This window comes from Pelodiscus sinensis, chromosome 27 (assembly GCF_049634645.1).
Source record: "Pelodiscus sinensis isolate JC-2024 chromosome 27, ASM4963464v1, whole genome shotgun sequence".
NCBI classification, from domain to species: Eukaryota; Metazoa; Chordata; order Testudines; family Trionychidae; genus Pelodiscus; species Pelodiscus sinensis.
This window is the reverse complement of record NC_134737.1, coordinates 14,694,630-14,707,104: the sequence shown is the minus strand read 5'-3', so window position 1 is coordinate 14,707,104 and position 12,475 is coordinate 14,694,630. Positions and strand designations below refer to the sequence as shown.

Below are 12,475 nucleotides of genomic sequence, written 5' to 3'. Positions count from 1 at the left end.
GGACATGCATGGCAATCAACACGAAATAATTCCTGACGTGGGCTGCCTTTGGCCCCACAGGCAAGATAGGTGGGAGAACAAGTAGTTTGAGAATCCTTGTGTATGTGACTTCTGATCAATATAGTGCGTTACAGCCCCTAGTATTGACTAGTGTAAATGATACAGGGTGATCACGTATGAATACACTGGTGTAAGCGCTCTTGTGCCCAGGTATAGGAAGCCGTCCAGTGTCTGGCACAGGAAAGGGCTATAACTTGTGTGTAGACAAGCTGCTTTTGAAACTGCTCCCTGTTATCCCATCCAAGTGGTTTTCACTAGGTGCTTTCTGCAAAACTGTCAATTTCATGGTCTTGTTCTTCTGGCGCTGTTGGCTCTCACTCCACTGCAAAGTTACCAACTGATTGTTCAGTTGACTTGGCCCATTGGTCCTGCCTAGAGCGGGGGCTGGACTTGATGACCTTCCGAGGTCTCTTCCTGCTCTGATTCTATGATCTGCCTTCATTTGCTCTAAATTCTCTCCCTGCCTTCTCCTCCTGTGGACGCAGTCATTTCCATACAGGTGTCAAGAAGTGCCATTCTCCTGTTTTAATTGTCAGGCGTAAGCAAATGCAGCCGTCACACTTGCATTTTGCTTTCTCTGGACCCAGCTTTCTCCCCACCCCACCCTCCGGACCTGTCACTTTGACAAGGCATAAAGCACAGAGCTGGTCACGTTTCTGCAGACGCTGCTGTTGTTTGCTATCATTTATCCAATGTCTGGTGCTTTTCCAGCAGCTCTGACCCCGTTCATTGATACGCGAAGAAAACACAAACCAGCAGCGCTGACAAGCTGAAAGGGCACTTGTGGACAGGAAAGGTAACAGGTCAATTTCTGCAATGTGGATTTTCCCCTCCTATTCCTCATCACTGTGGCTAGGACATTTCCATCAAAATTGCCAGCTGCAAAGCCACCAGTGACGTAACAGGATCTTTGTTTTCAGGGTTGCGTGCAATAGGAATGGGACAATCTGTACTCCTGTCCCTAAACATGCCCAGAACTTGCACTTGGATTTGCCAGAACTGGTTTAAAACCTGAGTGAGTTAAACCAGAGTAAACCCCAGTGTGGACATGCATTATCCTGGTTTCAGGTGGCCTTCACCTGGTGCCGCCTGCCCTGTAAAGCCAGTGCTGCATCCATGTACAGGTCCGAACCAGGGAGCACGATGTTGCTCAGGGGAAAGGGTTAAAGGTGTGTAATGGCAGTTAAAGGCGTGATTTGCAGTGCATGCACAATGGTGGCTTAGGTACAGAGGGCACTGGCGGGGGAAAGGGGTGACTATGAATCGTGAGCCCAGCAAATCGATAACAGGCTGCTATCGACTTGCTGTGTTCGTGATTCGTATTTAGTAGCAGCCACAGGGCATTCATCACCCCTGGCGGCCCTGCCAATGCAGGTATGCCCAAGCTAGCTGTAATCTGTGTCTGCCCACGATGGCCACTTGGGCACATGCCCAGAGAGCCTAAAAGACAGCAATCTCATGCCCCCCGGACAGAGCGTTTTCTCCCTGGGATTTCAAAGGGCCTCGCGCTCCTGGGGTGGCAGAGATTCAGGGGCCCTTCCCCTCACCTGACATCAGGGAGCAAGATGGGCCTGGGCAGCCCCCGAAGAGCCCCCAAATCAGGGAGCTGCAAAGGGACCGAAAGCCATCTTGGCTGTTGGCTTGGGTCACGCCTGTGATTTCTGTTGGCTTTTGCTAATGCTCAAAGGCCTTTGACAGAAGAGGTGAAGGGAAAGCTTTTGTCAAACATTAAACAGCTGGGAGTCCTTCCAGTTGTCTCTCCTGATTGGTTACACTGGGAACTCCGCTGGTAGTGTGGAGTGTGACCCTAGTGTGGTCAATAAACATGCTTAGCAGAGAGAGCATAGACCCTGGGAGCTGGCCAAGTCTAAGGAGAGGTTTCTGCATGCTGTCGCGTGGGTGGTAAATTCCACTCATGGGAGATGCTCCCTGGCCTTTAGAGGCGAGGTTCCAGCTGTTCTTTGATCTCCCTACCACCCAGACCTGCCTGGGGATCAGTCACAGCTGGTGGCCCTGGATGCCTTGAATAACTGGGCTGAATGCTTAGGAGTGTGCCGGGCTTCTGGGCTTCTGGTCTTGCTCTCGGTGGCCCATGCAGCTGTCCTGGATGTAACAGATCTTCTCTGCAAAGGGGAGGGGCTCGGCTCGGTAGCTGACTGTGTTCAGGGTTCAGCGGGTTGTGCATTTGCAGCCTGTCGGGGGTTGAAGCCCTTCCCACCCTTGACAATGAAGTGGGTTCAGGACATTCTTGGTGTCTGAGACTCTGTACCAGACTGTCCTGTCCAGCTCCCGTTCTCTTCCTTCCCAGCGTGTCTGCCCTAAGTGGGGCCCTCCCAAATTCACTGCCATGAAAAATGTCTCACACCATGAAATCTTAGGTTTGAACAAAATCTAATTACCTTACCCATTACAAAGACAGCTTCCCCAATTATCACCTCTAATATCATTAGCTCACAGACATTTACCTTCCCCCCGCCCCCATTCCCCTTCTGTTCTGAAATGTGACTTGTCCTTTTCATATGTGTTCCTTTTTTTAAATTGTATCCTTTGGTATATATGGTTGTGACAATTTTCTTCCACTATTTGATCTGAGGAAGTGGGTCTGGCCCACGAAAGCTCATCACCTAATAAACCATCTTGTTAGTCTTTAAAGTGCTACAAAGTCCTGTCTTTTGTTTCACCATGAAATCTGGTCTTTTGATGCTTTAGTCCTCAACTGTGCAGACTTCATGGGAGACAAGGGGTATGTCTACACTACCACCCTAGTTCGAACTAGGGTGGTTCATGTAGGCAACCAAAGTTGCAAATGAAGCCCGTGGAACAAGGTGTATCGGCAGTTCGGAATAGGAAGCCTAATCCAAACTACCTAGTCCATGCCGCGTGTAGCCGCGGGCACGGAGTCCGAACTAGCGGGGCTTTAAAAATGGCGGCGCCCGGCAATATGCAAATGAAGCCCGGGAAATTCAAATCCCGGGCTTCATTTGCAACTTCGGCTGCCTACATTAACCACCCTAGTTCGAACTAGGATGGTAGTGTAGACATACCCAAGCATTTCTCAAATTTGGGGTCTTGACCCAAAAGGGGGTGGCTGGAGTTCACAAGATTATTTATGGGGAGTCACGGTATTGTGAAGGCAGCAGCCTGCCGGCAGCGGTGCAGAAGGAAGAGTGGCAATAACGCACCATGCCACCCTTTCCTCTGCGCTGCTGCTGGTGCCAGCTCTACCCTCAGAGCTGGGCTCCCAGCCAGCAGCTGCCATTCTGAAGGCTGCACTGCTGCCCCAAGCATCGGAGAAGTAAGGGTGGCAGTACCATGACCCCCCCACTACAATAGCTCTGCAACACACACACCCCATCTTTGAGTCTGGACCCACAACTACAAAACCGTACATTGCTGAAACCATTACCTGGATTTTAAAAGTGAAATTGATCAGAATGGGCTCTGAATGTGGTAGGGCCCACACACCTGGCCTGGAACGGTGGCCCTCCGGTTATAGATCCCGTTCTGTGCCTGAGCCCACAGGGACGGGAGCCTGTTATAGTCTCACCTGGCAAGGTTGCCCATGGTGCTGCAGCTGTAGCCACTCGCGCTTTCAGCTCTGGAGCCCCCCAGGGCTAGCCGTTGGGAGCACTGTCAGCTGGGAGGTTCTGAATGATTGCTGTTCGCGAGCAATTCAACCGAGTATCTGTAGCCCGCTGGGGCTCCTGTACCTTTCAAAGACTCAGGGAGCATAGGGCCAGTCCCACGCTCCCTGCGGAGCTTCCGCTTTTGAACTGTAGCAAGAGCCCTAATTCGAACTACCTACTCCGTGCTGCATGTAGCCAGGCACGGAGTTCGGACTAAGGGGGATTTAAAAATGGCGGCCCCCAGGAAGATGCAAATGAAGCCTGGGATATTTAAATCCTGGGCTTCATTTGCAACTCCTATTGCCCTCATTTGCCTACCTCGCTCAAACTACTGAGCTAGTGTAGACATACCCTTATAGACTAATTGAATAGTCAGTGGAAATCCCATTGACTATTCAGTTAGCTAATTAATCTAAATATAACAACCCTAACCCAGTAACCCTCCTGGATGCTGCCAGAGTAGGAATCAATAACCGTGATCAAATAACACGTTTCCGTTATGACTTTTCTGATAGTCATTGATCGGCAGTCAGTGAGCAGGCAGCTGGGAAGAAGTATCCAGCTTCAACCTCATAAATGTTTATCTTTTTTACAAAGTGTCCTTAAACACTTCCTGAGAAACAGCTGAGGTTGCACAATTCTTCCTAGCGCTCATTCTCCATGTCTCTGGGCCGCGGCCTCCAGGAATCTGCAAGATCTGAAGCAAAGATGGGCCGGGGGAAAGGAACAGAATCCTACCCTACCAGAGATGAAAGCATTTTTATTAGGGGGGTTTCAGTGCGATCAGCAGCCACTCCAGCTTTGATTTCTCTAATCAAAACTCCGATAAGCTGCATTTCAGTTCTGCTCTTCTTTCCCCGCTCACTTTCTCCAGCTATTAGAGAATTTGTCACTGGTTTAGTTACATGGGGATCTTATTGGAATAAAATGGACCATTGTAAGAAGAGTGACTTCATATGAGAGTAGCACATCTGCCAGGGCAACTTGAAAAAGTATAGCTATTTTTTTACTAACCGAAAATCGCAAGAAACAAAAGTGTTTCGTGTGAAAACTCTCAATATTTAATATCCTACCAAAATGGAAAAACTTCATTTTTTTTTTTATTTGATCTAAATCAAAATGAATACCTTTGGGGGAAGTTTCAGAGGGGTAGTCGTGTTAGTCTGTAACTGGGGGAAAAAAACAAACCAATAGTCCCTGCAGCACCTTAGAGATTAACAAAAATGTAGTGGTATCATAGAGTGGAAGAGACCTCAGAAGGTCGTCAAGTCCAGCCCCCTGCCCAGGGCAGGACCAATCCCAACTAAATCAACCCGGCCAGGGCTTTGTCCAGCTAAGACTTAAAAACCTCTAGGGATGGAGATTCCACCACCTCCCTAGGGAACCCATTCCAATGTTTCACCACCCTCCTAGTGAAATAGTTTTTCCTAATATCCAATCTAGACCTCCCCCACTGTAACTTGAGCCCATTGCTCCTTGTTCTACCATCTGTCGCTACTGAGAACAGCCTCTCTCCATCCTCTTTGACACCTCCCTTCAGGAAGTTGAAGGCTGCTCTCAAATCCCCCCTCACTCTTCTCTTCTGCAGACGAAACAAACCCAAATCCCTCAGTCTCTCCTCATCGTTCATGCATTCCAGCCCCCTAATCATTTTAGTCGCCCTCTGCTGAACCCACGCCCGTGCACCCACATCCTTTCTATAGTGGGAGGGCCCAGAACTGGACACAATACTCCAGCTGTGGCCTCACCAGAGCTGAATAAAGGGGAATAATCACATCCCTGGATCTGCTGGCAACGCTCCTCCTAATGCACCTAATATGTGGTTAGCCTTCTTGGCTACAAGGACTCACTGTTGACTCATATCCAGCTTCTCATCCACTGTAGTCCCCAGCTCCTTTTCTGCAGAACTGCTTTTTAGTCAGTTGGGCCCCAGCCTGTAACAATTCTGGGGATTCTTACAACCCAAGGGCAGGACTCTGCACTTGTCCTTGTTGAACCTCATTAGATTTCTTTTGGCCCAATCCTCTAATCTGTCCAGATCACTCTGGACCCTAACCCTGCCCTCCAGCTTATATACCTCTCCTCCTAGCTTAGTGTCACTTGCGATCTTGCTGAGGGTGCAATCCATCCTCTCATCATGAGCTTTCGTGGGCACAACCGACTTGCAGTATTTTACGGGTATTTCGGGGTAGAAAAAGGGTGGAGAAACAGCTGAAACTATTGTGTTTCAAATTAGGCCCAATTCAAATTGAGGATTCCCAATGGCATGGCTGTTTTTGTTAACAGGCGTGCTGCCCAAAAAACATTTTTGTAAGGAAAAAAACCCTTTCCCATGAAAAAAACCCACCCCACGTCTTCCAGCTCCATTGGTGGTTTGCCCTGGAGAATGGAAACAATATAGATAATACATGAGAGCATATTTCTCTAATGTCGACACCAGCTCGGACTTGAAATAAGAGGTGGTAGCTGAAAACAGAACCAGGCTAAGCTGTCGCGCAGACATTGTTTTGAAAAAAATACCGTAAGTGTAACTTGAGAGTGGTGCTGTTCAGTGCGATTCTCCCATATCATGGTGATAGGTGGAGCTGAAAACCAAGAGAGAAGAAAACCCCATTAGCACAACAATGAGACACTGAAGGAGGATGTAATAAAAGTGTAAATCCTTAGAGGTTAAGGCCAGAAGGGACCGTTTGTCATCTACCGTATTTTCCGGCGTATAGGGCGACTGGGCGTATAAGACGACCCCCTAATTTTTTAATTAAAAGATGGGGTTTCATCTTATACCCCAGCGCCCCTCCGCCTCCTTTGCTCCCGGTGTCCCTGGTCTGCTGGAGACGGTCCCCAGCAGACCAGAGGCACCGGGAGCAAAGCCGCAGCAGCTTTGCAAAGCCTTGGGGAAGCCGGCGGCGGGGCATCCCAGGCGCGCCTGGGATGTATACCCGGCGTACAAGACGACCCCCGATTTTTGGGGGATGTTTTTTAACATCAAAAGTTGTCTTGTACGCCGGAATATACGGTAGTCTTGCTTCCTGCCTAACTCGGGTCATTAAATTTCACCCAGTTATTTCTGTTTTGAGGCCATTAAATGTGTTTGGGTAATGTCTCTCTCCCAGAGAGGCGCCGGTCGGCAGCTGCAAACAAGAGAGGGCAAATCTGTCACTTCCTTGGAGGTTTGTTCCCAGGTTTATCTTCCTCACAGTTAAACATTTGTCCCTGATTTCTCATCTGAATCGGTCTGGTTTCAACTTCCAGCTAGTGCGTTGTTACGCCTTTCTCCACTTCCAAACGGGATGCGGAGGAGTGTGTTGGGTGTTGAGCACCTGAACAGGCACCACATAAAACCGGCCCTCGGAGGACTAATCTCAGCACGGTCTAAATGAAGGTAGAATCGGCGCTAGAGATGGAGCAGGGAGGAAGAGGGTCCGTTCACAGCTCGATGGTCCCTCACGTCTCCTGAGCGCCGTGCCTGGGGCTGGGTTGGCTGGGGTTTCCGTGAGGTAAGGGAGCAGCCGGGGGGTGGCAGAAGCAGGGGAAGGAGATGAAACAGAAATCCAGGGGCGCTGACAGAGCTCCCCGTCTGCCCTCACTCGTCTGAGACCGCAGGCCGGCCAGCGAGGTGCAGACCCAGGCAGCCAGCCCCTGGCTCGTGGGAAGCAGGAGTGACACAGCCACAGCCCCTTGCTCACCACATGCACAAGCGGTAACTGTCTAGGTCTTAACAGGAGAGGGGAGAGAAACGGTTCCTCAGGAGGGGCCTGTGGGCACTGGAGACAGACCCATTGCATGGAGAGAGCCTCAGGCCCTTCTGAAGTGTCACGCCCTCACCTCCCCCCTCACACCCTGGCCCCGCTCTCCACCTAGCCCCCAAAGCAGCCTCAGCAGCCCCCAGAGCCACATTCCCCTCCTCACGACTCCCTGCTCACAAAGTGACGCTGCTCTAAGGGGCCTGCACCCACCCAGGGCTGCTACTGAGCCTGCCCCGGCTCCCACTGGCCTCAGGTAGGGTCGCCAGGGGTCCGGTTTTGAACTGGACAGTCCAGTATTTGAGCTTTCTGTTCAGGAAACACACTGAGACAATAGAACTGGGAGAAAACAACTGTCCGGGATTTGCTACACCAGGTAGAATGTCGAGTGTGATGGCGTGACAAGTGTGTCGGTATTTTTGTTGAAACCATCTGGCAACCCTCGCCTCAGGAGGAGCCTGCACACCCCACTGGGGAGAATCTAGCCCCCACCAGGATGAGAAATGGGAGCCTGCAACCCACTGGATTGGGAGTCCCAGGGCTGTCTCCTAGCCCTGGGCATGGCTTAGGGAGGTGAAAGGGGGGTTGAACCCGCTCAGTTATAATTCCCCTTTCCCTCTGAGCTTAGCACGGCTTCAGTGGGGGGGGGGGGGGGGGGGGGTAGCCTTCACAGGTGAAAGGATACAAGAAATAGTCCCAACAGCTGTATTTAGACACCTGTGAAATGTGGCATCTACAGGGTATGTCCCACCCGGCTCCCCCTCCAGGGCTGCCCATCCCAGTCCCCAGCTCCCAAAATGGATCCCTGCCTAGCTCCCTGGAAGAACTCTCTATCCCAGCTTTGCTTCCCCTCCACACCTTCCCTGCCACCCTTCAAGGGGCTCCCCAGAGTTCTCTGGAGTCCTGCGGTTCCTCATTCCCGCCTGGAAGCCTTCCACCCGTCGCTCCACATGTGAAATATCCCCCTTTCCTGGCCGTGTGCAAAGTCGCCATTGGAGGTCACCTGCCACGAGGAAAGGTTGGGTCTGAGCTCTTATTTTGCCATTTTAGTGTATTAAATCCCTTGAAGGCCAGTTCCCTTCAGCTTTTTTTGCGTCAGAGCTACAGGGCTCATCCCCTTACCCCCCCCCCCAAGTTTTTCCTAGGAGACCTGGCAGGATTTGGACACCACACACATCAAAGAAGTGAGACCCTGAGCAATGGGGACAGGCGAGAGGGTGCTACATTCTAGTTTGTGTTCCCGCCTAGCTAATTGAAATGCCCAACAAACACTTGGGAGAAAGGCATTCTCTCTTAAAATTTCAACCCCTTCCCATAAGTGCTAATAAAACTCTTGGTCCTCATCCTCAGCCTGTTCTCGGAGACCTTCTACAAAAGCTGGGAAGGCAAGACCTGCTGTTCTGAGGATAAAGTAAAGGCTGTATGGATTGGTCTTAATGAGAATTTTTTCAAAGAGAACAACCCCGGACTGGTTTCCAGTGGCAGGTGGATGCACTGGAGTTCTGACCAGACAAAGTAGGTGGGAGCAGGGCAGTGCAGAGCACCACTTATCACTAAATAAAGCTCTGTGTCTCCCCGGCTCCTCATCCCTGGCCTGCAAGAAATCAGGAGTTCTTAGGGACTCGGGAGCTGACCCATTAGGAAATGGAAAAAGCCTTTGGCCAGAAGCTCCTCTCACTAACAGCAGGAGGGATCGATTTCAGCTGGCACCAGAGGAAGCTTTTTGCTGATTGCTGCCTCCATGTCAGGGCTCTTTTCTGTGGGTTGCTCCGGTCGCACACGGCCAGCTGGCTAACATGCCACGTCGGCTGAGCACAGAACCATCCCGGCAGTCAGCTGTATGGCAATGCCAGTAACATCGGACCAGCACGCTGTGGCTGCAGTCCCAGCCCTTTACAATCCCCCCGGACCCACAGAAGGGGGATGTGCCTTTGTCACGGGACCTCAGGGCCTGATTCTCCCCCCGGGCAGAGTGAGTGTGAAATGCTTCCACCGCTGGGAGTGGAGCGTTCTGTTTCCAGCCACGGCTAATGCGACCGCCACAATTCTCTGACCCGCCACCCTCCTGGGCCTTGCTCTGCCTAACCTCACAGGAACCTCATGGTTCCTGACTGGATCTTAACGCCATGGCACCTTTCTCCTGTGTCACCCGCTGCTTCCCGGCGTGTAAACCAGCAGCGCAGAACGTGGGCTCAGCTCACAAGCAACTCTCGGGCCTTGCCCTGGGAGCCAGCCTGCTCCTCTGCTGGATGGGAATCCTCTAATTTACCTCAAAAAATCAGCCCCCATGCTTCTCTCTGCCCCCAAATGTTCCCCCCTGCATAGCTTTCTCCTCGCAGCCCCCTGCCCAGCCTGCTTTTGCCCCTCTGCCTCTCCATCTCATCTCAGCGCCCCCCCCGCCTCGCCATCACCTCCCTCCTCAGGCATTCACCTCTGCTCCCGCGGCACCGAGACCTCTGACGAGGGAGAGAGACGTCTGTGCTACAGCCTTAGCTGAGCGAGCCAGGTGCTTTCAGCTCATGCTGTAGAGCAGGAATGGGGAACCTCAAGGCTGGATCTGGTCCCCAAGCTTCAGCCCCAGCATTGGGGAGCCCGCATTGACGCTCCAGCTCTCCCACTGCCCCACTCTCTGGTGTGGGAGGGTAATGGGGGGAGTGTCTTTCTTCTCAGTCAGGGCCCACATCTCACTTGTGTGCCGCCCCCAACTGATTTTTCTGTGGGTCAGTGGCCCCCAACTCAAAACAGGTTCCCCACCCCCATCACAGAGGCACGTGGCTTTAGCTCCTAAGGTCCCAGGTTCAATCCCTCCTGCCGACACCCAGAGTCCCTCGGCTCTACACGCCTATGGGTGGGTGCTCCAAAGAGCTCAGTACCCCGCACGCACCCATCGTGGGCTCTTCTGCAGATCAGGCTGCTTGGTCTCCTCTTGCTGGAGCCAAGCTGTGACTCCGCCTGTGTCTAAAGCCCCGCGGTGTTTTCTGTCTCCTCCACAGCTACAAGAACGTGGTGACCCCCAAACGAGCGGCCGTGGCCATTGCTTGCTGCTGGATCGTGTCCCTCCTTGTGGGACTGACCCCCATGTTCGGCTGGAACAACCTGAACAAGATGAGGACTCAGGAGGCCAACGCCAGCCACGCCGCCTTCGTCATCCCCTGCCAGTTTGAGAACGTCATCAGCATGGAGTACATGGTCTATTTCAACTTCTTCGTCTGGGTGCTACCCCCGTTGCTCCTCATGCTCATCATCTACCTGGAGGTCTTCAACCTCATCCGCAAGCAGCTCAACAAGAAGGTCTCGGCCAACTCCTCGGATCCGCAGAAATACTACGGGAAGGAGCTGCAGATCGCCAAGTCCTTAGCACTGGTGCTCTTCCTGTTTGCACTGAGCTGGCTCCCTCTGCACACGCTGAATTGCATCACCTTGTTCTGCCCGTCCTGCCAGACCCCCAGCATCCTCACTTACATCGCGATCTTCCTGACGCACGGCAACTCGGCCATGAACCCCATCGTCTATGCCTTCCGCATCAAAAAATTCAGGGTCACCTTCCTCCAGATTTGGCGCCAGTACATCTGCTGCAAAGCTGACAAGAACGCCAACACCCTGGACAATACAGAGCTAGGCAACTGGCCGCTGGAGAGAGCAGGGGCTATCCCTGAGATGCCGTACCTTGATTTACAAAAGCCCCTTTAATATCCCAAGAGCCAACGTGGCTTCACCCCCTCCACACGCACCCAAGGACTGGGAGGAGGCAGCCAGGGCTTGGGAGACCTGAGAGGGTCAGACCAAGGAGATGTTTACCTGCGCAAGCATAGGGCATTATTTATTCACAGCTGCTGTACTGTTCTGATAACGTAGCCTGCACTTTCCTTGTGTTTCGGGCAAAGTGCGTCGAGTTTCTCCAAGGGGAGATGTACAGATAAGGATGTGATTTATCTTTAATTCAAATAAAAAAGGAAGGCAGAAACTCTGCCGCAGTACGGCTGGGTTCTCGCTCTCAGGGCACAGGGCAGGACAGTGGGGAAGTGACTTGAAGTTGTAAATGTCCCCTTACCCCTCTACCCTGCCTATCCCATAAGGAGTCCTGTGCTACAGCCCCTCCCTTCACTGAGGAGGAGAGAGTGGTGCATCATGGGAGATGTAGTCCTACCGTGGAGCCCATCCGGGAATGGAAGCAGAAGGCAGCTAAACCATTACTCCCATGCAGCACCATTTTGAATAGAAACATTTCAAAATTGATCTAATTATTTTGCTGAAAGGTTATTTTCTGACCAGATCTAGGTGGACGGCGTGTGGGCTGAGCTACCCACAGCTAACAGGCTAGGTGTCTGGGGTTAAACCGGACAGTCCTACTTTTGGGACAGGTTTGTCCCTGCTCCGTATCGGAGGTGGCTCTTCCCCCACCAGCACGAGTCCGCCTGCATGGTGTGGGCAGGTCATGATGGGGCGTGTGAGGCCATGGTGGCAGGGCAAGCCCATCCCATTCTGGATGCCCAGTGGGGTGGAGTTGCATCCATGGCTTCCCCGGCGGTGCTGGGACACCTACCGCTCCCAGTGCAGATGCTCAGCTGGGGACTATGGGGATGAATCGTAAAATCCCAGAGCTGGAAGAGACCTCAGGAGTCATCGAGTCCAGCCCCTGCCCAAGGCAGGACCAACCCAACTCAATCATCCCAGACAAGGATGTGTGAAGCCAGGACTAAAACACCTCCAGGGATGGAGATTCCACCCCCCTCCCTAGGGAACCCACCTCAAGGCTTCCCCACCCTCCTAGGCTCATAGTTGTTCCCAATATCCAACCTAGACCTCCCCCATGAGCCCATGTAGACTCTAAGAATAGGTGGTCTCTGTGCTTTCACTGAACCACAACCTGCTTCCAAACAGGCCTCCAGGGTGGAGCCTTGTCCGGACCTTAATTGTGCTCCGTAAGCTGGATAAGACAGGGCTACTGCCTCTCTCACTCGTGCCTTGGTCTGAGTGCTGAGCAGGAGGCCTGATGGAGGTACGTGAGGTTGGCTTGCTTGTCTCAGGGTCCTGCAGCCTCTTTGC

General features: G+C 52.3%; 1 protein-coding gene across 3 annotated transcripts in view; it reads left to right on the top strand.

The window, feature by feature from the left end:
• The window catches only part of ADORA1 (adenosine A1 receptor), a 60,867-nt gene extending 48,806 nt beyond the window's left edge, over nt 1–12,061 (top strand). The window contains exons 1-2 of one of the 3 annotated variants that reach the window (XM_075910522.1): nt 7,091–8,944; nt 10,423–12,061. In XM_075910522.1, coding sequence (XP_075766637.1) covers nt 8,919–8,944; nt 10,423–11,119 — 723 coding nt within the window. In that variant the 5' untranslated portion in view covers nt 7,091–8,918 and the 3' untranslated portion in view covers nt 11,120–12,061. Of the gene's footprint in view, nt 1–7,090; nt 8,945–10,422 lie in introns of those variants that run through there. The other 2 variants (XM_075910520.1, XM_075910519.1) reach the window with 2 other exon arrangements.
• Nucleotides 12,062–12,475: the final 414 nt, after the last annotated feature.